Here is a 24,057-nt window from a genome sequence, read left to right on the forward strand (position 1 = left end):
CTTGCATTGCATCTTGAGTAGAATTGTGGAACAAGCACCAGGAAGTGACAAAACAAAAAGCTTTGGAAAAACTGAGTAAGGAAAATGATAAAAGGACAGAAACATAATACTCCCCATAGCCTCCCCATAACTGCCAACTCCTTAAGCTTTTGATTGATCACCCATGCCACATGAGCCATAGGACGGACCAAGGAGGTCATTTCATAAAGAAACATAGTGTTGAGTTACCTCAAAGAGCCCTTTCCTATATGAGGAGAGAGAAAAATACTTTAGTTCTTCTGGCTGAGTTTCAAATCCTTCCTTACCACTGAATTTATTTTTTAGACGGTTCTGACGGGTTTCTGTTATAAAGGCATGCTATAGTTGCTGCAACATTTTCATTGAAATAATATTCTGTGTGGAGAGATTGTTGTCCTATTTCTTCAGCAAAAGGAGTTTATAAGGTCCAATTCATAATCTATCATAGATTATCCATCAATTACTTGAGGTTAAAATAATGTGGGGAATTACTTGACAAACTGTGATTAACTTTTAATAGAAGACAAGACTTATATATTGTTTTTAAAACTCTTGTTCTTTATTATCAACCCCAACTGCAATCTTCTGATATGATTTCTAGATATGAGCTAGATATATTCATAAGCATGCACAAATATAAAATACATAAATGTTCATATACACACCATTGATTTTAAGTAACTACTAATTAGGAACAAAAGTATGACATGGATGTCTATAGAAAATGGGAGGGAAATTAAAGAGGAAATACGTTGATAGGAAAAGATTAAATACTGTTTTCTTCTTCTATTGAGTGCCCTTTCCTGCCAACATTGTGTAAAAAAGAATATCCATGTTTTGCTGCATGCATCTGTTATATAATGTAGTTTGCCCATGCTATTTCACTAATTAAAATAAGTTTTGGTTAAATCTTTAAATAATTTCACTATTTAATTAGTTACAGAAAATGTAGTCTTTTGCAGTTGAAAATTGCATTCAGTTTTTGTTGCGTACCAAAAGCTACACTTAAAAAGTAGATTCAGTTAGCATCAAGAAGAGGAGATATCTGAAAATATGTAATAAATTAGTGATTCAACAAAATAAATGAAAAACAAGACATGAAAGTACTCTCATATACAGCTTTGCTGCACTACACATATGCTTTTTTAGAATTGAAACTAACATTTTAAAGTGACTCAAAGTGATTTGCAGTTTGTTTGTTGTTGAATTTCAATGGCAAATAAATAGGCTCTGGAACTGAACCAAAACTTCAAAGAAGAACACATCTAGTCCACTGACCATGGGTTGTTTGAATTATTTGAGCTCAATGCACCCTTTTATAAATATGTATTACTATAGACTATCAATTGTTTTGATCATATGATCAAACATGGGAGAGTCAAGTACTGTCCTGCTAAATCTCCTGGACCACTTGGCAGCTTTTTATGCCACTAGGTTTTATAACTTTTTGGATTGGGAACTACAGTTTGACATCTGTACAATTAACCAACAGTGTCTGCAAACAGTGTTTCATCTTGTCATCTGCTGTTTATAGCTAGATGAAACCATTTGGAGCTTTAGAGTGGGATGTCAATGGCATTTCTGATGTTCCTTCCCATTCAACTCCAATTCTAAGAAAGCAAACAATATCTTTGAACATTCTCTAACTTCATAATAATGAGCAAAAATAACAAGCTGACATTAAATATAGAGAAGACAGGGGTACTGTTAATACCTAGGAAACTTTGGGAGTGGAGTTGATTAGATTTCTTTTTTAAAACAACAACAACACGCAATCCTCACTGTTACTGGATTCACAGAGGATAGCTGTGGCAAGTAGGATATACACCAGTAGTGATTGGTAATCTGTGTCAGATTTGGCATCAGTTATCCATGGTTTGATTACATATCACCTTGATTATAATAGCTGTAAATGGAGTGGTCTTTGAGGTAAAATATGGCAACTAGGCTGCTAAACAGTGCAATCATGGGATTGTAAGGCTTATGCTGAAAGTTCCTTGGCAACTGGTTGCCAGTTGCTCACTGGGCACAATTTTTAATTAACCTCCATAGTCATAAATGGCTTAGGAAATTGATGTTTGACGAACTGTCTCTCTCTTTTCAAACTTGTGTGGGGTATAAGAACTGCTAGAGTGATGCTCTTAAACATCATCCTTTCCAATTCTGTTGAGTCAACAGAATTTTAGCATAGCTTATAAGTTACAACACAAATAGACCTTGCTTACCAACAGTCCCAGATGTAAAATGTTTAAATATACTTTAAAGCTTAACACCAAGGGGTCCCCAACCTCCAGTCCATGGACTGGCACCAGTCCACGGCATGCTAGAAACCAGTCCGCACAAACAAGTGGAGTCCCATCTGCAGGATGCAGGCAGCATGCTAAACCATGACCCCCTCCATTCCGCGGAAAAACCTCTCTCCATAGAACCGGTCCCTGGTGCCCAAAAGCTTGTGGGGGGGGGGACACTGACTTACACAAAGTCACGTATGTAACAAGTGAATCAAACCAACTTTCTACATGTACACTTTGTTTGCATCTCCCTGAAAAGCATTGACAGTATGTATAAAATACAGGAATACATATTATACATCCTTTTTCATTACCTAGTTGAAAATTACAAAAGCATAGCAGGCATCTACTACATGAACTTTAGGTGTAAAAAAAGCCATATTTTGTTCTAAGTCAGAAAGAAAACTCAAATATATGCATATTTTGGTTTGTGCTAGAACACACAAATGGCTATTTCAGTAACCAAACTTGAGGATAAAATAACTTTTTTTCAAAAGGCAAATTGACGACACTGCTCCATATCAGTTATTTTTTTCCCTCTGGATGCTCCCTATTATACATCAGCTATTTTTCTTTTTTGAGCCAAAAAGCACACTTTGAAATAAAGCCTGATACTACGGTAGATCAATGAATCATTTTCTAAGTGTTACTGTAGGGCCTGTAGGGTACTAAAACGACATTTTTGTAAATAAAAGTGATGCTGGCATTGTGTTTTATAATACATTAGCTTTCCATCCATTGTAATACAAATTTAGAAATAATATTGAAAAATATTATTAGAGAGAAATAATATTGGAAAAATAAGGGGAATCAAGAAACCTATATTTCTAAGAAGGTGAGTATTCATTGGCCGTTAGCAAGACGGGTATTCACAAATTGATCAGTGCTCATAAATTCCATGTTAGGAACTCCAGATAAATAATAAAATATCACTACTAAATATTACAAATGCAGAGCTTGTAAATTCATGTTTGAAAAATAGCATTTAATCACAATATCCATTTGACTTCTCTGAAGCTGGATCATATATATCATATATTAAAAAGAAAATTAAGAAATATGAATTTGAGCTTTTTTTTTCTCTTAGTCTACTAACAGGCCAAAAATTGGGCTTTATAAAAATGGCTCTAAAAAATTAAATTTTCAGTGGCCCATTGGTATGCAGAGAAATTAACTACATAATACACAATATTGTATACTGCTTTCATATAATACTATAATACAGTATTCTCTGGATGGATATTCAGGGGTAAATTACAGAGCTTAGTAAGGTTTACTCCAAGCTAGATGTATCTAAGACTGTTCACTTGATTTTTGTAATATATAAGTCTCCTTCTGTTCTCTAAAGTTAATCTTTATTGCCTTCTGTGAATAAATATTTCAAAATATGGTCATCGTAATCAAATAAAATTCAATTTACTTTAATTAAAACTTGTTTCTCCTCCCAATTGGTGTTTACCTTTGGTTAACCAAATGCTTGAAGATATTTTGGTTGTTATATGTCTGCACAATGCACAAATGTACATATAATTGATTGAAACACAAGTGGTAGTATATATTTTAGATAATTTATAAATAAATTCTCTGCTCATAGCCTTTCATTTCCAGCAGTATTATAGACAGCAAATAACCCGTTGGTCAAATGATTTCATTATGATTAGACATCTACATTTTCTACCATTAGTAATTTATCAGCTATTCTATAAATTAATCAGTTCATGTTTAGCCTTTTTTATATATACTAGATTATTTTTGAATGATTAAATGATTTTTTAAAAAGTTGCTGCAAAACGCATGTCGGTTAAGAGTATAATTATCTGAAAGAAGGTCCTGTGGTTTTTGCTCCTCCATTTTCCTTAATTTTCTGTGAAGCAACCAGAGACATCTATTTGCAACCATGCTTGGAAATACATTTTGAATCATGGAAACCAACATTTATAAACTTCTGTCAATTACTTTTTGAGTGCTTTAAAATATATTCAATTCAAAGCATTTTAATGAAATCTCCTGGGAGTATGTACAACTACATAGCATTTTTGGATTAACTAAATATCTTTGGTGTAGTTTACTATTTTTGAATAATAGATTATCCTAGAAATCTATACTAAGTGCCCTTCTATTCAAGAACACATTAGCTGTTATTTGTGTTTCACATTCTTGTTCCCTATTTCTCTCTCTTTCTTTCTGTCTCTCTCTTCTGATACTGTCTACTAGTAGGTATCTGGCATAACTCCACTCATACTTTTAATTCCCAACTCACACTATTTAGTGGTATGCAAGGTATTTCTTGATTGTGCACCTAGTGTCGCCAGATGACATTTCATGTATTTGTCCTGTAATTAAAAGACAAAAAAACCCTCCAAATGCTGGTCACGTGTCCCCGTTATGGAACAGTTGGCAGATATGGCTATGGCAGAAGCATTGTGCTCAGTCTCTTCCCCCTTCTGAAATCTTAATGGTGAACCTGTGTAGTCTGTAATATATTTTTCTCCTGCTTCCTTACTCCCATGGCACAGTGTTTTCCAAACCCTTCCCAATTCTGTCTCTCCTTTCATCCATTTTCTAACATTTCATCAGAAAAAGAGTTTTTTTTAAAAGGTGAACTGCATGCATCTCTTCGGCTTCTATATTATTTATAAAGAGAATGGGATAATCAGTGCATGTCATGTCAATTGCTGATACGTACACTCTTACTGTTTTTACTTTTGTTATTACAAACTCTGGAGAGCCATTCATTTCCTCCTTTCAGTGCTCTGTAATTTTTCCTCCGAAGTTCATGTTTTACCTTTCTTTGTGGCACACAAATGATTGATTATTGCTTTTTGGTTGGTTGGTTAGTTTTTCCATTTGCTAGTGAGACAAGTGGAATGAGAATCAATGTATTGCATGGTGTAAAAATTGTCCAATGTTAAGAAATATTTCTAAAAAGCAACAGGCACAGAACCAGTCTTACATACAAAAGGTAAAGGTATGGCTTTCCAGAGTAATGTGATGACCGTCTGGCATGCTTTGAATTAATTTGAATATGTTTGATGCCTGCTTTGTTCTCTTCCTTTCCTAGTAATGATTGTTTAAGACAATTTCTCTATTTCTCAGGTGCAGTGACATTTGGACAAAATAGTTGGCTGTGAAAAACTGAGCTACATTATTAATCCATGGTATTGAAAAAATAGGAAAGAAGAATATTCTATGGGTCCTCTTTGGACTACTCATTCACACCTCCAGTTTTCTGCCCTATAATTCTTTTACTTTTCCTTCTCGTATTAATAGGATTGTTTATTTTGCTTCGATTAGGGTCAGAAGGTACAAAACACTTCTTTGACTTGGGAGAGACAGATGAGAAGAAATCCCAGATTAGTGCTGACAGTGGTCTAAGCTTAACCTCCAGCTCTCAGGTAAGGGTACAGTAGCTGTTCACTTTGGAATGGGCACGTTGTGAAAAATTTTTTGTCACCTTGTAAAATAATCCGGCCTTTTAGTGTGGGCGTGATAGCCTCGAGAAATATGAAAATGTCTTTTTTTAACCATTCTAATTTTGTAGATATTTGGGCAGATGAAAAATTGTCCCAACTATCCCCAACTCCCAAAGACCACCTTGACTAAACCTACAAACAGAAACAGGAATGTCTAATGTGTATTATTTTGCTTCCTGTCAATTCATGATTTCAGAAGAGTGATCTGGATTCTGTGGCAAGTGTGGGGCCTGCTGTTATGATCCGAAGCACCAGCCAAGATTCTGAAGTTAGCACAGTGGTAGGGCATTCCAAAATGAAATGTCTGGGTTTGATTTTAACAATTTTTTTCCAGACTTCCTTGTGTATGTGTATTTTTTTCTAAACCTGTAAGTTACAGGTGCTGTGTATATGCTTTTGGTTACATTTTCTCCTTAATTTTCTATATTTTTATTTGAGATTGTCCTCTAGTTGAGGACATATCCTTTTCAAAAGGCATGAGTGCCTTATTCATTCCTATAATTTTACATTAAGTTGTCATATATTGATTTTATGTTTATATTGATTTTGCTTATCTTAAATGCATTGGGAAGCATAGTATACATTTGTTTGTGGCCTGTTTTACAACAATTCTGACCTTATAGCTTTTTTGAAATAAATTTATTGAAGATTATATTATAAAACCAATACAAAGCATAAATAATGCATACTACAAAATATATATTAAAATAAAACAATAAAAAGCAGAAAGAAAAAGTGTAAAAAGAACCCTTCTTCAATCTCAGCAAGTATAGTCAATGTTAACAACTTATCATTATCCCTTAAAAAAACCCAACCATCTCTTCATCCCATATATCACACCCCTTCTTTATAAACCAATCTTTAAAACAGCGTTTCTGTCTTAATCAGCAAAAGTCCATTAAAAATTATCAGAAATAATAACATGACAATTACAAACTATATATACTAAAGTGAATCATTCCTTTCATATTTATATCTCTTTTTCTGTTTTCAACATAATCTCCTTATTTTTTCTCTTCAAAACAGCTAGCACTTAGTTTGGGTAATGAAATGTCTACAAAACAACAACAACCAAACTCAGAGAGCACTAGGGGCTCATTTCAACCCTGAGCTACAAATATTCTCCTTTACTGGTCTTTAAAACATTATTCGGTCTGATTAGAAAAAAACTATCGAACATTATCAAAAATAACAATCTATTTTAATCTTCCCACAGGAAGGATTTTTTTAAGATTCCTAGCTCTTAATCTGTTTAAAACTTTTTAAAACCAACACCAATAATCCTTTTACTATATTATTCCAGGGTTTTTTTGTACAAATCTTTAAACTCGTAGCTAGAACTTTTTTCTTAAAAAGATTGAAGAAAACTTGCCATTCTCATGTTTCTTAATCTTTAAGCAGCAGTAAAAAATATAAATCCATTTAATTAAAAAGTGCACCTAGGCTACATTAACGGTTGTAAACTTGATGGAATTCTGCAACTCCTAACTGATCAGAAGTCAACTGCAAAAATGTCCTTTCCTGCCAGCTACTCACACACAAAACCCCCCACCTGTTCATGTGACATCGTGCAATCTATCCTTTTTGCAGAAGAGATTCTGACAATTTGGATCTGGCATTCAGCTGTAACATTGTCCTTCTATTTAGGGACATCAGTTCGCCATAGCTCTCAATAGAAATTTAATAATTCTGACCTTATAGCTTTGTTTGCAGAGGATGTGTATCTCTAATTTAAAGATTATTAAACTAGAGATTTATTAAATTAAATTTACCTCTAAATTATCTATAAATTAGCCCCGGAGTAAGTAGAGTTACTCCAATAGTGAGATGGGCATCAAATAAATTTAATAAATAAATTTAATAGTAAATATAAAGGAAATTAATAACAGAATTATAGAACAACTCTAGCAATCAGGCTAGATAAAAGTTTATCTGGAGAATGCTTTGATAGGCTTTCAAGATTCTACTTATTTGCCCAACATTCTGTTTCATTATCTTACCAGTACTAAAGATCTTTCCAGAAATCCAGATAGCTTTGTTTCTTGAGTTTGTCACCATTGTAGAGCTTGACAGAATCTGATGTATTGTTAAAAATTCAGTGAATATGTTAATGGTAAAATGAAGGCCAAGATTCTGGGTTTTTTGTAGCTTTTGAATAAGTAACATTAAGACTTAAACCAAAACCCTTTGTCCTTATACATATTGGATCCATATTCCCAGTATGGATCCCATTGTAACATATCCAAGGACACCCACTATCTTCCCATTTTATTTTTAGTTCATATGGTAGAATGTTGAGATTTTGTTAATTTTGAATTAACAAATGCAAATTGCATTGTTGTCTTTGCAGTATATTGAGCAATACATAGGTAGACTGTTTGTTTCCTTCTTCAGGTGAGCAACAGCTCTGGAGAAACGCTTGGAGCAGATAGTGACCTGAGCAGCAATGCTGGTGATGGCCTTGGTGGAGAGATTAGTGGAAATTTAACAGGATCACGAGGCACCGTCTCAGACAGTGAAATTGAAACAAATTCTGCTACTAGTGCTATATTTGTAAGAATATACTTCATTTCTTAGGTGTTCTGGTGTTGGGGATTGTTACAGCTCTTATCTGGTGGAAGGAAATTTTGTTAAAGTAGCTCATCCATAATGATGAGCTGCCAATCCAAATGTGGTTGCCAATTTATCTACCCCATATATACAGTATATTTCCAATTTACTGTACATCCATACCCTTCAAAGTTCACTGCAAATACAGATCAACAAATGATAAGTGCACAAATGCACCTATATCGGTGATGGTGAACCTTTGCGCGGAAACATTGCACACATGCTTGTTGGGGCCGCCCTTCGGAAAAGCTGAAGTTCCGGGTTCTGGCATGCATGCACACTCGACAATCAGCTGGCCGGTGTGCATGTGCACACTGGTTTTTGGCACTGCTGCGTGCACGGACAGCTGATCGTCTATATAGTATGAGCATGTTTAAACAACATGTATTTTAGCTGACAGAATTTGAGAAGTGGCTATGCTTGTTCTTATGTCCTTTGCAGTTTGAATTATTTATCTCCTCAGTAAATTTACTATTTCATATTAAGAACCATCTTGTTAATTAACTATGTAATAAGAATTTTCTGTCCTATTTTTGCTTTTTTAAAAGGGTAAATCTCATAGTATGAAAAAAACAATTAAAGATAATAAATGCAGCAGCCCTGGAAGAGTTCCAGAAGATGCAAGTCAACGAGTTTATCTCTTTGAGGGTCTACTTGGTAAGAATAAAATTTTAGTTTCATACATTCTCTAGTCTTTAGATCTTTTCAAAATAAAACTGAGTAATGATGTGAAGCTACCAGGAATTCTCTATAATGTCTGAATTCTCTGACAGCATTAGATACAAATTGTAATTTCATTGTATTCCTCAAAGCATTATCATTTACTTGAAAATATTGGATTGTTCATTTATTCTATGCTCTATGCAGGATGGCTTTAACGTTGTAATTAGCATACAGTAAATGTTTATCTGATCTAAGCAAATACCTAGGTCCGTGATGGCGAACCTATGGCACGCACGCGGAGCCATATTAGTGGGCATGCCAGCTCAGCTTTGGGGCGCATGCGCGCACCGGCCAGCTGATTTTCGGGCCTTCTTGGCCCACCAGAAGTAGGGAAACAGGCTGTTTCCTGCCTCTGGAGGGCCTGAGGGGGGGTGGGGAAGGCCCGATTTCTTTCTTACCTGGCTCCAGATCCTCTCTGTGTATCTGGGAACGGCGAAAACAGCCTTTCCCACTCCCTTGGAGGCCCTACGGAGGCTGAAAGGGCCCATTTCCCCACTCCCTGTGGGACAGGAAGTGACGTTTTTTCCTGTCCCCAGCCTCCAGAGACTCCTAGAGAGGCTCCTACAGACTCCTAGAGAGGCTCCTAGAAACTCCTAGAGAGGTTCTGGAGGCTGGGGACAGCAAAAAATGTCACTTCCTGTCCCACCGAGAGTTGGGAAATGGGCCCTTTCAGCCTCCGTAGGGTCTCCAAGGGAGTGGGAAAGGCTGTTTTCGCCGTTCCCAGATACACAGAGAGGATTTGGAACCAGGTAAGAAAGAAAAACGGGCCTACCAGGCCATCATGTGCCAGGAGCAGGGGGGGGAGGGGGTTGCACACACATGCGCGTGGGCACGTGCGCGTGTGACCCTCCCCCGCCCCCCCCTCTCCTGGCACGCGATGGCAAAAAGGTTAGCCATCACTGACCTAGGTTATCATATTTATCTGAAAAAAGAAGACCACAAATTTAAAACGATCACCCACAAAAGAAGAGGAGACAAAAAAGGGGGAAAAAATACTGTATGAGTTTAGAGAAGGTTAAATTCACTAACTGAAATAGATCAATCTTCAAGCCATCCCTGATGATCAGCAGTAATGTTTCTGGCTCTTGCATTTCTTGCTATTCATTTGCTTTTAAAAGCTTGTTAGTCACTTCTCACACTTGACTAAGAAGTCAAAAAGATTGCTTTTTAACAACCTAAGCTTGACTTGGATGATACATTACTGTCTAAAAAGGCATAAACTTTCACGAGCTGATTTTTTGCCATCATAGACTAATACAGTTCTTCTATAATGTTTACTATCCATAAAATTTCATGAAGAAGCCTTCATCCTGTAGTAGATTAATAACAACAGCAACAACAATAATGACAATATATATTTATGATTTAAAGTAATTTTGATTGAGGATATTTAGAAACTGTTAAATTCTGAGATGTATATTTAAATTACTATCTTGAGATATCATTATGAAGTCTAGCATTGATCATTATATGCTTGTATTAACTCCTCACTCACTTTAACTGCATTTTTAAATATTTCTTGTGGAAAAACAAATTGATCTGTCTCATTAATCCTTATCAAATGCTTAGATTTGTCATTTATTTTTATTCTCTCTTGCTGCCATGTTGCTGCTTGCTTGGAATTGTAAAGGGAGGGATAAAGGATCTGTCTGGGACCAGTTAGAGGATGCTGCCATGGAAACCTTCTCTATGAGTAATCATTTCTTCTTTCTGCTTTTCTGTGTGCATTAAAAAAATCTTGACTGTATGACTTTTCCTTGTTTCTGACTTCTACAGTTTCATTTAGGAATATTTGTAGAACAAGAAAGGAAATGATGTGCACTTTAGGAATAACTTATGAAGTAAAATCAGAAGTAGCCTATTTAGTGGCATAGAATAAGATAATAACTGGTTTAATCACACTTTATTATTTGTGGGAGAAATTGTTTATATGATTCTGTCTTATAAAAATATGAAATCTCTGGTTAACAAAAACAATGCTGTCTAGGTAAAGAGCGTTCAACTCTGTGGGATCAGATGCAGTTCTGGGAAGATGCTTTTCTGGATGCTGTGATGTTAGAAAGAGAAGGGATGGGAATGGATCAGGGGCCTCAAGAGATGATTGACAGGTAAAGTATAGATCTCTCCACCATTTCTCTCTGCAATGTGTAAGTTATAACTTAACCTGTGTAGGAATTCAGGATGCAATTTTATTCTGGATAATTTGTTTACAGGTATAAGTATAAGTGTAAATAATTACTACTTATCTATGGAGATTCTCAGTCATCCAGGTCATGGTTGTTCCAAAGGTGCTTTTTCAAGAGGCAACTAGACTTTCTGGTTTTTCTTTGAAGACATTTTGCTTCTCATCCAAGAAGCTTCTTCAGCTCTGAAGAAGCTTCTTGGATGAGAAGTGAAACATCTTCAAAGAAAAATCAGAAAATCCAGTTGCCTCTTGTAAAAGCACCTTTGGAACAATTACTACTTATGTGTAAAATTTTCTCCTTCATAAGCTCTTTTCTGTCTTTGCTCATCTTAAATGCAGAGGCTATTAAGGGAAACATTTTTATGTAAAGTAAATTTTAACTAAGAGCATCTTGTAATCAGTGATTGACTGATCACTGTTGGCTTCAGTTAATATATGTTTTTTTTTCCTGTAGATATTTTTCTTTAGGAGAACATGACCGAAAACGTTTAGAATATGATGAAGACCGTTTATTGGCTACTTTGCTTCACAATATGATTGCATACATGATTATGATGAAGGTGCTTTTTTGTTTTTGTATTTTAGATTGGGTCTTGTGATGGGTGATGCTATAATATGTCTTTGCATGATACAGACTGCACTCTTTGAAGTAAAGTGTTAAGGATCAACTTTTCTCATTCTAGTTGCTAAGGCTTAGGCTTCACTTTCTTTTCAGCTAACTGGAATGGGAGGGGAGGAGAATCTCTGGGAGAAATTATTTCTCCCAGAGAGTTGGTTTGCTGATGTAATTTATGTTGGAAATTTATATGGTTGTTTTATCATTTTACAGGTTTTATATTTATATATTGTTCAAAATCCTTCAGGATTGTGATGGATTATAAAAACATTAATTAATTAACAGCAAAACAAAAATGTGCTTATCTGTATGATTTGATCTATCTGTCTTTGCTCTCAGAACCACCTTGGAAGTGCCTGGTGGGAGTACATTTCATTTCTTTCAGTTATTTAAAATTGTGCTGCTTCGAAGGATGATGAGGCAGGCAGATGAGAAGACAGTGTATATGTCAGACATATGATCACATATTCCGGAACAATCCAATATTAGTGGCTGGTATAACAAATTGTCAAGCATTTTTGTTTCATTAAAAATCTTGAAAATTATTAAAACTTTCAACTTGAACTGGTGTATTATCTAATTCATGCATTAATTGAAATACAATAACACATCACATTTTTTAACTTATACTGATGTGTGGATCTCCATAAATGATGGAAAAGTATCACTAACAAAGTATTGCATTTTGCTGTTTAGGTGCAGAAGAATGATATTAGGAAGAAAGTACGCCGTTTGATGGGGAAATCTCACATTGGCTTAGTTCATAGTCAAGAAATAAATGAAATACTTGACAAAATTTCCAACATAGTAAGTAAAACATATATTTGTTTCTTTGCTGTGAGGGGAAGAAATAAAAACATTAAATTTCAGCTTGTACTTCCAATATCAATGGTATCATTTGTCAAATATTTGAAAGTATATAGAGAAGTTTGCATACTTCTAATATGCTTAACATGTAATATATACAAGATAATAATTCTGCATCAAGTTCATAGTCATGAAATATGTTTTTCTTCTGTTGTACAGCTCAGAAGTAATTTATTAGAATATTGACTTGTTATTCCAGAGAAATATCAGATATTCCAGAATAAAGTGGGACTCAAACATGGGCACTAGTACATGTAAATGGCATTGACTGACTTAACTGTACTTTTTACAGGCATTGTTTTTTTTTTTTTTTGAACTTCAGTTGCAGTGATTCTCAGGACTCTAGTAAGAAGCTACTGAAGATCTTTCATATTTTCTGAAACTGATGAGATTTGCAAGACTTTTGAAAAGCAGTAGATAGGCTTTCTCTTCTCTGTGGTTAAATTCTGTTGACTTTGGGGATTTCTGAAAAAGCAATTGTCTGAACTGAATCTTAGACATTTTATAAAGATTACAAAAGAAAGTTTGCTTTTAAAAGATTGTGCCCATAGTTCAAATAGTGAGTCACATTTTGCTGTTGAGCTATATCTGTATTTTTATTGAAAGACTGATAGGATTCTTTCATTGAAACTTCATTTATTCATCAGTAGAGTACAGTAGACTGCTTTGCTGAAGTATTAGATTATCTGTAATTTTTCTGCTAAAATAGCTAAAAATAGTTGCTATAGTTTTGATCTTTTAATGATTAATGTTTCTATTGTACAAATGCTTGAGGGATTTTTTGTTAACAGCCATGTTCTATGTTTTAAGAATATGAATAAAATATGTAAGACATTTATTTTAAACCTATGGTGTGAATCTAGTCCAATTTAAGTACTTTCAGCTCCCATGAGTTATATTAGGTGAGAGTGGCTTTGTATATTAAGAGATTCTGACTTTCAATTATGTAATGTGAGGACTGAAAATAATGCATTCTTTTATTTATTTATTTTCTTTAGACTGGCAGGGAGTTTGCCATCCGACCAAGTGGCAGTAGACATATTAAGAAACAAACATTTGTTGTACATGCTGGCACAGATACAACAGGGGACATATTCTTCATGGAGGTAGAGATCAGATTAAATGTTAATTGAGTATTGGGTTGAACTCTATGAAGTTTTATGCATAAAACTATTTATATTTCTAGGTATGTGATGACTGCATTGTGTTGAGAAGCAACATTGGCACTGTGTATGAACGTTGGTGGTACGAAAAATTGATTAATATGACGTACTGTCCCAAAACAAAAGTGCTTTGTCTTTGGAGGAGGAATGGACAGGAAACACAACTGAATAAATTCTACACTAAAAAGGTATGTTTTGTACAATTTTTTTCTTTAGAAAAAAGGGAAGATACAAACATCTATTTTATTATTTTACTGGACATTTTTGTAAAGCACAAGAAATGAAAGTCTAATGAAAGTGATTTATTGCTAATCTTGCTTACGCACAAGAATCTTCTCAGCTAATGGTTGTACACAGGAATCTTCTCAAGAAATGGTTAGCAACTGCAAGAAGTCAGATAAGGATCAATGGAATTTAAAGGAGATTGGATTTAGTTCACTTGTGGCTATATAGAAATTCTAGGCTGATCCCTCTTTTAACTCCATCCCCAGGGCTCTGCACTCATTCTCCTGCAATTTTAGAATTTTGGCCTCTAACAAGATTCTTTAGATGCCACTGTATTTTTTGCACTTATTAGCCTCCTTGGCAAATCTGATTATTTCCTCTGATGCCCAATCTCAGAAGATAATAAGAGTGGGTAGCTATAATCTTGTGCTTTGTTTAGAAGTGTGTCCACTAAGAAAAAACAACAACACACCAGTTAAGCTGGAGTTAGAAAGGCGGTCCCTTACCAGTTTGCCTTTTAGTAAATGAATAATGGTCATGTCATTATTTGCCAAATTGTTTGTAATGGAATGTCTCTTATGTTTGTTTATAAAGGAAGATGTTACTTACATTCTACTTAATCCTCATTTTAGATCATATTCATTCAAAATAGTAGGTTTTAATTTTAGCAATCCTAAAAGAAAAGTTATTTTAAAAAATTGTAATCAAAATGTCAATTTTATTTACTGTATTCCTATTCCTTTTCTTTTCCCCTTCCCTTTGCTTCCCTTCCGTTTCCCCAAGAAGCCTTTTTTTCCCTCAGAAGCACTGAAGTATTGGGGGAATTGTTTCACTTTATCTTCACAGTAATCTTGGATCCTCTGATGTTTCCAGTATACAAATAAAGCATGTTTAAATGTCACCCATGTATCTTTATATGTAATGCCTGGTTGGCTATCAGAGCAAATCTTTATCTTATAGAAAATCTTTAGGTTGGAAGAGAAAATGCCTTAAATGTATCACTTTCCTTTCTAAAGACAGCATAAGCTAAAATCTGATAGAGTGGATACAATCTTGTCTTCTTTAATTACTCAAACTAAACAGTTCTGTCTGTTCATAAAAGACTGTATATCTACACTATAACTGGAGCTAAAGAAAGAAGGTTGTCACAGTCAAACATCTCTAAAATGATAGCAGTGTTTGGGTAACTATTATTACGTTTACTTCTGTTTTATTATTTTCTTTTTCTACAGTGCTGGTTTTGCTCTAAATAGCAATAATGTTATTGACCTTAAAACTGATGCATTGTGGACACATTAAGCATTCATAAGCTCCTGGGCAATTTGGATCCAATAACTATCTCTTAATATTTTGACTAGATTTTGGGAAGATGCAGTGCATAGGTTTATATGGTAGTTTTATTTTGAAGAGGTACTTCAGAAGAATATTGCGCTGCCTGGGTCTGATTAAAGCAACTGCATCTTTTTCCAAGATTGTACCAAAGCGATACGGAGTTCCCGTGAAAAATCATATTGTCATATGTCTTTTTTGTCCTTTGCAATTATGGTATTTTGTTAGTTCATTGCTGTACTTACCATTTTATTTCCTTTTATTTCAATCTGCTATAGTGCCGGGAGTTATATTATTGTGTAAAAGATAGTATGGAAAGAGCAGCTGCAAGACAACAGAGCATAAAGCCAGGTAAGATTTTAGTTTTTTTTTTTTAAATTTCAAGCATTATTAGAGCATTTATGTAGCTCTTTTTGTTAAAAAACTGAAAGTATTAAACTTCTTATTTTATCCAGTTTAGCAAAATAGAATTATTTCATTTTTGGATGCTATGTATGTATGTATGTATGTATGTGTATGGATGGATGTATATATCTTTATGTATACACCTACACCTACACATAAGCAATACATTATTGCATGATTACTGTTATAGAAAGAAATAAACATATAGCAACTAATTCCAATTAGAGAATCGGATAGAGAGAAGTATCTATCTTAGATACTTTACTAAGGCACATTTATGACCTTCACCGCATTGCTCAGTCATGTGATCACCATTAGTACTTGTCCTGTACCTGATCTATAGTTTTTTCTCCCTCTCCCTCCCTTGCAGAACCGATAAACTGAAAGAAAAAAGATTGTAAGAAAGTAAGCTGTTTGGTCTTTTGCACATCAAAAGCAATGCGATTCTAATGACAACCCAGGGCTAAGAGCCATAGGTGTGCTATAAAAGCAGCTTACAGCAGGGGTGAAATCCAGCAGATTCTGACAGGTTCTGGAGAACCGGTAGTGGAAATTTTGAATAGTTCAGAGAACTAGCAAATACCACCTCTGGCTGGCCCCAGAGTGGGGTGGGAATGGAGATTTTGCAATATCCTTCCCCCAGGAGTGGGGAGGGAATGAGGATTTTGCAGTATCCTTCCCCTGCCATGGCCACCAAGCTATGCCACCAAGCTACACCACACCACAACCACCAAGCCACGCCTACAGAACCAGTAGTAAAAAAAATTAGATTTCACCACTGGCTTACACTGTGCTTTTGAAATTTCTATCTCTCCAATCTGTAAGGGAAATGGAGAGAAAAAAAGCAGTCAATCCACCCTCCCAAGTTAAAGTGCAACATTCTGTTAATGTAGCTTTACAATAAAGTGGAATTAGCTCACCTGGTTGTGTTTTCTGTCTCTCAGTGTCATTCCCACATGCCATTACAGAATTGATGTAAAACTCAATTGTGTCATGTGATGTCACATGGTGTATCACAGCATTATTTATTTATTTATTTATTTATTTATTTATTTATTTATTTATTTATTATTCCAATTTATATACCGCCCTTCTCCCGAAGGACTAAGGGCGGTGTACAGTCAAAAAGTAAAAGCACACAAATATAAAATTTAAAAACGATTTAAAAGCATATTAAATAATTTGGCCCAGCTATTCAAATAAAACACCCGTTTTAAAATTTTAAAAAATTAAAAAAGTTAAAATATTAGGCCAGCCCGGCTTGTTGGAATAAAAACATTTTGAGGGCATGGTGAAAGGTGCGCAAGTCGGGGATCCTCCGTATCCCGGGGGGCAGTTCGTTCCAGAAGGCAGGTGCCCCCAAAGAGAAGGCTCTCCCCCTGGGGATCGCCAGTCGACATTGTTTGACTGACGGCACCCAGAGGAGCCCCTCTTTGTGGGAGCGTACTGGCCGGTGGGAGACTATTGGTAGCAGCAGGCGGTCTTGTAAGTACCCAGGTCTTAAGCCATGGAGCGCTCTGAAGATAGTAACCAGCACTTTGAATCGCACCCAGAAGACCACCGGAAGCCAGTGCAGCTCGCGCAGGAGAGGTGTTACATGGGAGTGCCATGTCGCTCCCACAATCACCCGCGTGCCCGCATTCTGGACCAGTTGGAACCTCTGGGTGCTCTTTAAGGGGAGCCCCATGTAGAGAGCATTACAGTAGTGCAGGCGGGAAGTGACGAGGGCATGAGTGACCGTGCGCAAGGAGTCCTTTTTGCCTTTGCCTTTGCCTTTTTGCCTTTGCGGAGCTGGGGTGGGTGTGGTCTGCGTGTGATGCATCCAACTTGCGGGCCGCCAGTTTTGACACCCTTGCATTACAGTAATTCACAAGCCTTGATTATCCTTCATTCTTTTATGACTCATTGAAAAAGAAGGATCAGGAGAAAGGCATTCTCTAAAATATTGAAATAAGATCTAAACTTGTCTGTATCATTTATGCAAGTGTTAGAGAGTAAAACTTCATTTGTCCCTTTCCTATGTCTCTGTTATAGTGCTGTGTATACCTATTTTTCAAATCAGTAAAATGTACTAAGTTAGTCCTTGATAATGGCAGGAAAGATGTCTGATGTTCACTTTAACACGTTTGCTGCTAAAAGATACTGATGCCTATTCATACTTTCAAGGCATTGTTTTTTTTCAAAGGCATTGTTGGGTCAATATATGTATAATTTGGAAGTGTAAAAGTGTGAATCTGTTTTGCATGTTTATTGTATCAGTTGTTTAGATGTAAATGTGATTCTTTGAATATTTTTCTGTATATAATATCAATTATAAGCCAGCATAGTATAATAGATAATATGTTGGACTGACATTGGGACAATCAAAGGCCAGCCTCAGCCACAGAAGCTCAGAACTTTGGCTCAGACTTTGAGCCAATCTTTCTATTCTCAGCCCAACTTACTTCAGAGAGTCATTGGGAGGAAAAATTGGAATGCCATGGATATAGTCTGGAACTCATTTAGAAAATTTGGAATATCAATACAATATTAACAAAAATATACATATATCAGTATTGCAAATAGTTGTACAGAAAGAACATAGAAAAATATATTTAAAGACTGAAATGCAGAGCAGAAACACATACATAAAAAAACCAGAATAGTTCAGCATGTGTTGCTAATGATATCACAAACTTTTATAATAAAAAAACCCAAAAGCTTAGCTGATTGTTAATGTAGCTTTTGGTCAGTGGCATAAACACATCTGGAATATTGTGTTCAATCAATTCTGATTGCCACACCTTAAAACGGATATAAGCAGACCTAGAGAAAGTTCAGAGGAGGGCAACAAAGATGATAAAAGGATTGGAACAGCTTCCCAATGAGGAAAAGTTTTGAGATTTGGGGCTTTTTAATCTAGAAAGGAGGTAAATAAGAGGGGACATGATTGCAAAAAGAATCAGAATAGAGCTGGAAGGGACCTTGGAGGTCTTCCACTGGTTAATTGTCCTTGCTGTTAGGAAGTTTCTCCTTGATTCCAGGTTGCTTCTCTCCTTGATTAGTTTCCATCCATCCAAAATGCTATACATGGTGTAAATAAAGTAGACAAGATAAAGCTGTTTTCCCCTTCCCAAAATTCTAGAAACAGAGGTTACCTAATGCAATTGGATCCTGAAAGAAACAAGGCTGACAAAGGGATTTTTTTTACACAACATATAATTAAACTTTGAAATTTGCTTCTAAAAGATGTGGTCTTGGCTACCAATTTGGCTGATTTAAAAAAAAAAGGGGGGGGGGTTGGACTAATATATAGAAGTCATGGGGATCAGTGGCAATTGCCTTTATAGTAGTGTGGCTGCTTCTGAAGGCCATTTGCTGAGAAGCTAGTGGTTTCTTGTGCAATTTTTTGGCCACTGTGAGAAAACAGAACTGGACCAGATAAGCCAATTGATGATATGGATGTTCACATACAGTCTTAGGCTGACTGTACTAAATGAGGCAGAATGTTGCTTGACAATGAGGCAAGGCAAACTATGCTGGCATATTTCTCTTCCATCTCAAGGGTTGAAAGAATGCACTACAATGTCCTGAAGAAGACCCCTGAGATTATCTCATTATGATTCTGCCTTGAGAGATCTTCTGCATCTTTGCAGTAGAAACTTAAATTGTCCTGTGGTTCTGTTTTGGAAGAAGGATTATATGTTAGAAAATTAGTCCTTTTCTTTTTGTGTTAATGATTTGGTGTTTGGATATATTTTCTTATTTGTTTTCTCCCTTTATTTTCTGTTTGTGTTATAGGACCTGAACTTGGTGGGGAATTTCCTGTACAGGATATGAAAACTGGTGAAGGAGGCCTTCTCCAAGTCACACTGGAAGGAATTAATTTGAAATTCATGCATAGTCAGGTAGGAAATTGCCTGTAACAGATCTTAAAGTAGCATGAATGTGCTTGAAGAACACCAGTAAATGTGTTTCCTCTTCCCTATACCAGAAAAGGGAAAGAGAAATGTCACAGCTATCAATGTTTTTTTTTTTTATGACAGGTGGTTCTTGTTAGGTAGAACAGATAATTTTTAAATCTGCTTTAAAATTGTTTTTAATAATGAAAAGCAGATTAATTTTTAAATGAATGTATATGGGAGTTATTGACTATGTTTTTAAACTTCAGTAAAATAATAAGAATGGTATTTTTCAGAAACATAGGCTTCAGTTTATTTGTAATTAATTTATAGTGAGTTTGTTCATATTTTCTTCATGGTTCAAATGAAGAAAGTGTTTTAATTGAAAAAAAACAATTGAAATGATGATGTGCATTTGTCCATGTTAGATTTCTGCAAAGCATCTCAAGCAACATTTAACAATCCTGGGTATGCTCTGACAGATTGCATAAATGTGGCACTTAAATATATTAGCCAAACATTACAAAGCTGTTTTATTACCACTTATATCTGGTTTATTTATACTGATATTCATTACATGAAAAAAAATGAGCTAGAATTGGCGATTGCAAGTTATTTTTTTTTTTAAATCGTTGTCCTGCATCATATGTTTTTCTTTGTGGTTAAAAGTATTCTGGGCAACATACCAGGCAAAGAGATTTTCTCAACAGTAATACAGATATCTTATTTTGCTCCCTTTATTAATAGAGATTTATCTTTGGGTATAGAGGAAACACAAATGGAATTACGTGCCACTTTTTCTTTCTTTAGATGTATGTTCTTTTTGCTTCTCTTATTCAATGATTTTATTTTGCTTCATGTTCATGTTTGTTTTGCAAATAACGTACAATCAGTTTTAGGGTTTTGTGTGCTTGTATATCTGTGTGTAAGACTGTATAAGAATGAGACAGAGGAGAAAAGTTAAATTTGTCATTCAGTCTTTTGTGCAATTGTATTTATATTATTTGTTTTTGGTAAGTTTAATTGTTTTTGGTGTCTCTGAGAACCCTGGACTATACTTCAGAACCTCTGAAAATACATGCATTGAAAATATACACGCATTTGAAGATTCCTTTGAAATTTATACTGCGGTTACATGCAGTGCTCAGGAGATAGGTTGCTTTTCAGCTGAAATTATGTGCAACTATTAAAGAGTGCAACGGTACTTTTTCATTCTTCTCTAATTCAGTGGTCCAGTGCACACATGGGTTCACATGTGCACACATGCCTGATTCCAAGTCCCTGATGAATGAACAACATATTATTGTGTCAAGCTTCTTACAATAAAAAAAGAAAAATGCATAAGCAGAGTTAACAATAATATGGCATTGACATTTATAGGGGAGGAAAGCAAAGGAAGAGCAAAGAAAAAGATTAGAAAGAGACTGCCAATTTATTTCATGTACAAAGCAAGTCTCCCCCAAACCCCATAACCAAACTGTGCAGCTGTCCTCTTCCTTGCTCCTTTCTCAAATCAATAATAATGAATCCTCAAAGGCAAAAGTTGACAGATCACACACATTGTTGAACCTTAGGTGCAGGTTTGTCCTTACAATGTTATGCATTGATTCTTTATATCCAAATGATCATTAAAACTGGAAGAAATGGGTTTTTTTTTTTTAGGGAAATCCATTTTAAAGCAGTTTTCAAATGAGATGAAACAGAAGGGAGAAGAGGTGGAATTTAGACAATGTATGTTTTGTTGTTATGTTGAAGATAAATGTGAAGAGTCATACCCTCTATAGTAGCCATTTTGAGACTATGCCACTGATTCCAAATGTCTCCCAAATCTAAAAATATTGCATTCTGGATCTCTTCATTTGAATGTGTTGGAGAATTACAGCTATAATGCACAGAGATGCAATAATTCAAAGTAATTATATGAAGCCAATTTCTTCAAATTTTTAACAGTTATTCTATTACAGTGCTTCTTGATCTTGGCAGCTTTAAGATGACTAAACTTCAACTCGCAGAATTGCCCAGCTAGCCATGTTGGCTAGGGAATTCTGGGAATTAAAGTCTAGACATCTTAACTTTAGCAAAATTGAGAAACAATGCTCTAGTTCTATGTTATTTTGGCAGCTGCTAGTCTAAAGTCAAAAGGAGGGCTGTCAAACTCCCAGCCCACAGGCTGGATGCGTCATGCGCTGGGCACACCCAGACCTGGTTTAGCAAAGGGAAAAAAGTCCCGATACTTTACGTGACACTGCCGTGACAACATGAGTTTGACACCCCTGGTCTAGAGGGAGACTATAGCGGATCAGGCAACTCAGCTGGGATCGCCAGAGGCTTTTAAATGTTTTTTTTTCTACAACCTCTTTGGCCGAAGAGGTTGCAGAAAAAAATGATTTTAAAAGCCTCTGAAGTTCCCAGCTGAGCCGCGTGATCATCAGAGCCTTTTTTTTGTTTTTTTTACTTTTAAAAGCATTTTTTTGGCCGAAGAGGTTGTAAAAAAAATGCTTTTTTTAAAAAAAAGCCTCTGATGAGGTGGGCGGGGTAAGCAAGCGGCGACCGGGCCGGGAACCGGTTCGGGGGCATGGCCAGCCAATGTTATTATTGGTTCTCCGAACTACTACAAATTTTTACTACCGGTTCTTGCGAACCGGAAGCAACCCACCACTGATGCAGACTTTCCCAAAAGAGGGAATAATGATATGAATCTGTTGGATGAACTACAGGAAACATTTATGGAAACATAATTGACAATACAAACATCCTGGCAATGTAATAATAAATTATTTGAGCAAGAAATTCAAGAAAGACATAAATAATTGCATTGTTAAAATGTTTTAAAATAGGCATATCACAGCTTTCAAATAAGTCCCCAAGCTTCTCCGCCTATTGGTGATGTATCATTTGGGGGACCCATCCATCTCCAATATGTTAAATTATCCCTTTCTTACCAGAGGTTTGCCCATCCCTTTTTTTAGAGGAATACGTGCTGTGTTAGCCAACCATGCTGAATGTTCAATGAGCATTCAGGTAGCGTTTTTTAGAATACATCTTCCAAGAAAGATGCTTAAATGAACCTCAAAGCCAGCAGGAAGGAAAACTGCTGGTTTATAATGACTGATAATTTGATAGATGCTATTATAAATAGAGAATTAAAGGCTCTGTGTAGGGAAAAATAAATATACTTGGGAAGCTGCTGACAGCATTTTTATTACTGCTAGGTGACTCTCAGTAGAAACAAAATGGAAGTCCTATAAATGTGAAGATACTTTTTCCCCACAGCTGCAGTGGTTGGCTAATCCATTTATAAATCCATTAAATAATATATTGTAATAGAAAGATATATTATTAAATACTAGTTTTTAATATCCTTTATTAACATATGTTATTAATATTAGATGGCAAGAAGTAAATCTATTGTTACAACTTCAGGAGGAAAAATCCTGAAAACTGTGGAAATTGGGTTAAAAATTCTATTTCCATAATTCATGATAATTCCTGCATGTTTTCATATACTTACTTATTAACTGCCCCTTCCAATGCTTGATTATTAATTTATTATAAGTTTGAAGATGGTTACTAACATGCCAATGGCTGTTATTTACAAATTGTTGCAAATCATAGAGGCCTATAGACTACCTAAAGTTCTAAAATATTTTTTTTAAAAGAAATCAGTATTTTTTCATAGATCACGCAATATGTTGGTTAGTAAAATGGTTTAAAATTGTAAAACTGATTAGGGTTGGGGAGGAATCTCCAGTCAGGTCATGGCTGTCTCAAAGGTGCTTTTTCAAAAGGCAACTGGACTATGTTTTTTCCTTGAGGAAGAAGACGTTTTGCTTCTCATCTAAGAAGCTTCATTAGTTCTGAACTTGCCTTTTGAAAAAGCACCTTTGAAACATGGGAGAAAGACCAGATCCCTGAAGCCTTCACCTGCCCATTCCCAAGAGAATGCACTTAGTGTGGTGAGATTTTTGTAAATAGGAAAATAACAATAAAGAAACTACCGTACTTTGTTCACACGGTCATTCTGGTTCCTTGCAGCTGGCAAGATCTAATCCAATGTCTAAAACTAGTAATTAAACTAATAGTAATTGTAGTTTTTTTTAAACAAAAGATTAAACATTTTACTTATAATTAGCATGGATATCTGTTATTAAAATGAACACTTCTCCCTAAAAATTTAGTTTTAGTTTTGTTTATTGGAACAGGAAATAAATTTGCATGTAGTGAAATTGTAGCAGAACAGATTTGGCTATAAACGTTCAGTTCGGTCACGT

General features: G+C 35.4%; 1 protein-coding gene across 2 annotated transcripts in view; it reads left to right on the top strand.

The window, feature by feature from the left end:
• Nucleotides 1–24,057, top strand: part of MADD (MAP kinase activating death domain) — an 80,436-nt gene that overhangs the window by 45,544 nt on the left and 10,835 nt on the right. Inside the window, exons 19-31 of one of the 2 annotated variants that reach the window (XM_070936720.1) lie at nt 22–75; nt 5,604–5,704; nt 5,979–6,062; nt 8,177–8,335; nt 8,941–9,049; nt 10,746–10,808; nt 11,103–11,223; nt 11,755–11,860; nt 12,613–12,723; nt 13,782–13,889; nt 13,970–14,134; nt 15,779–15,851; nt 19,686–19,792. In XM_070936720.1, the coding sequence (XP_070792821.1) occupies nt 22–75; nt 5,604–5,704; nt 5,979–6,062; nt 8,177–8,335; nt 8,941–9,049; nt 10,746–10,808; nt 11,103–11,223; nt 11,755–11,860; nt 12,613–12,723; nt 13,782–13,889; nt 13,970–14,134; nt 15,779–15,851; nt 19,686–19,792 (1,361 nt within the window). The remainder of the gene's footprint in view (nt 1–21; nt 76–5,603; nt 5,705–5,978; nt 6,063–8,176; nt 8,336–8,940; nt 9,050–10,745; nt 10,809–11,102; nt 11,224–11,754; nt 11,861–12,612; nt 12,724–13,781; nt 13,890–13,969; nt 14,135–15,778; nt 15,852–19,685; nt 19,793–24,057) is intronic. The other variant, XM_070936728.1, reaches the window with a different exon arrangement.

The sequence above is a fragment of the Pituophis catenifer genome, unplaced genomic scaffold, assembly GCF_029215685.1.
Source record: "Pituophis catenifer annectens isolate HBS135680 unplaced genomic scaffold, rPitCat1.0.hap2 SCAF_1, whole genome shotgun sequence".
NCBI lineage: Eukaryota > Metazoa > Chordata > Lepidosauria > Squamata > Colubridae > Pituophis > Pituophis catenifer.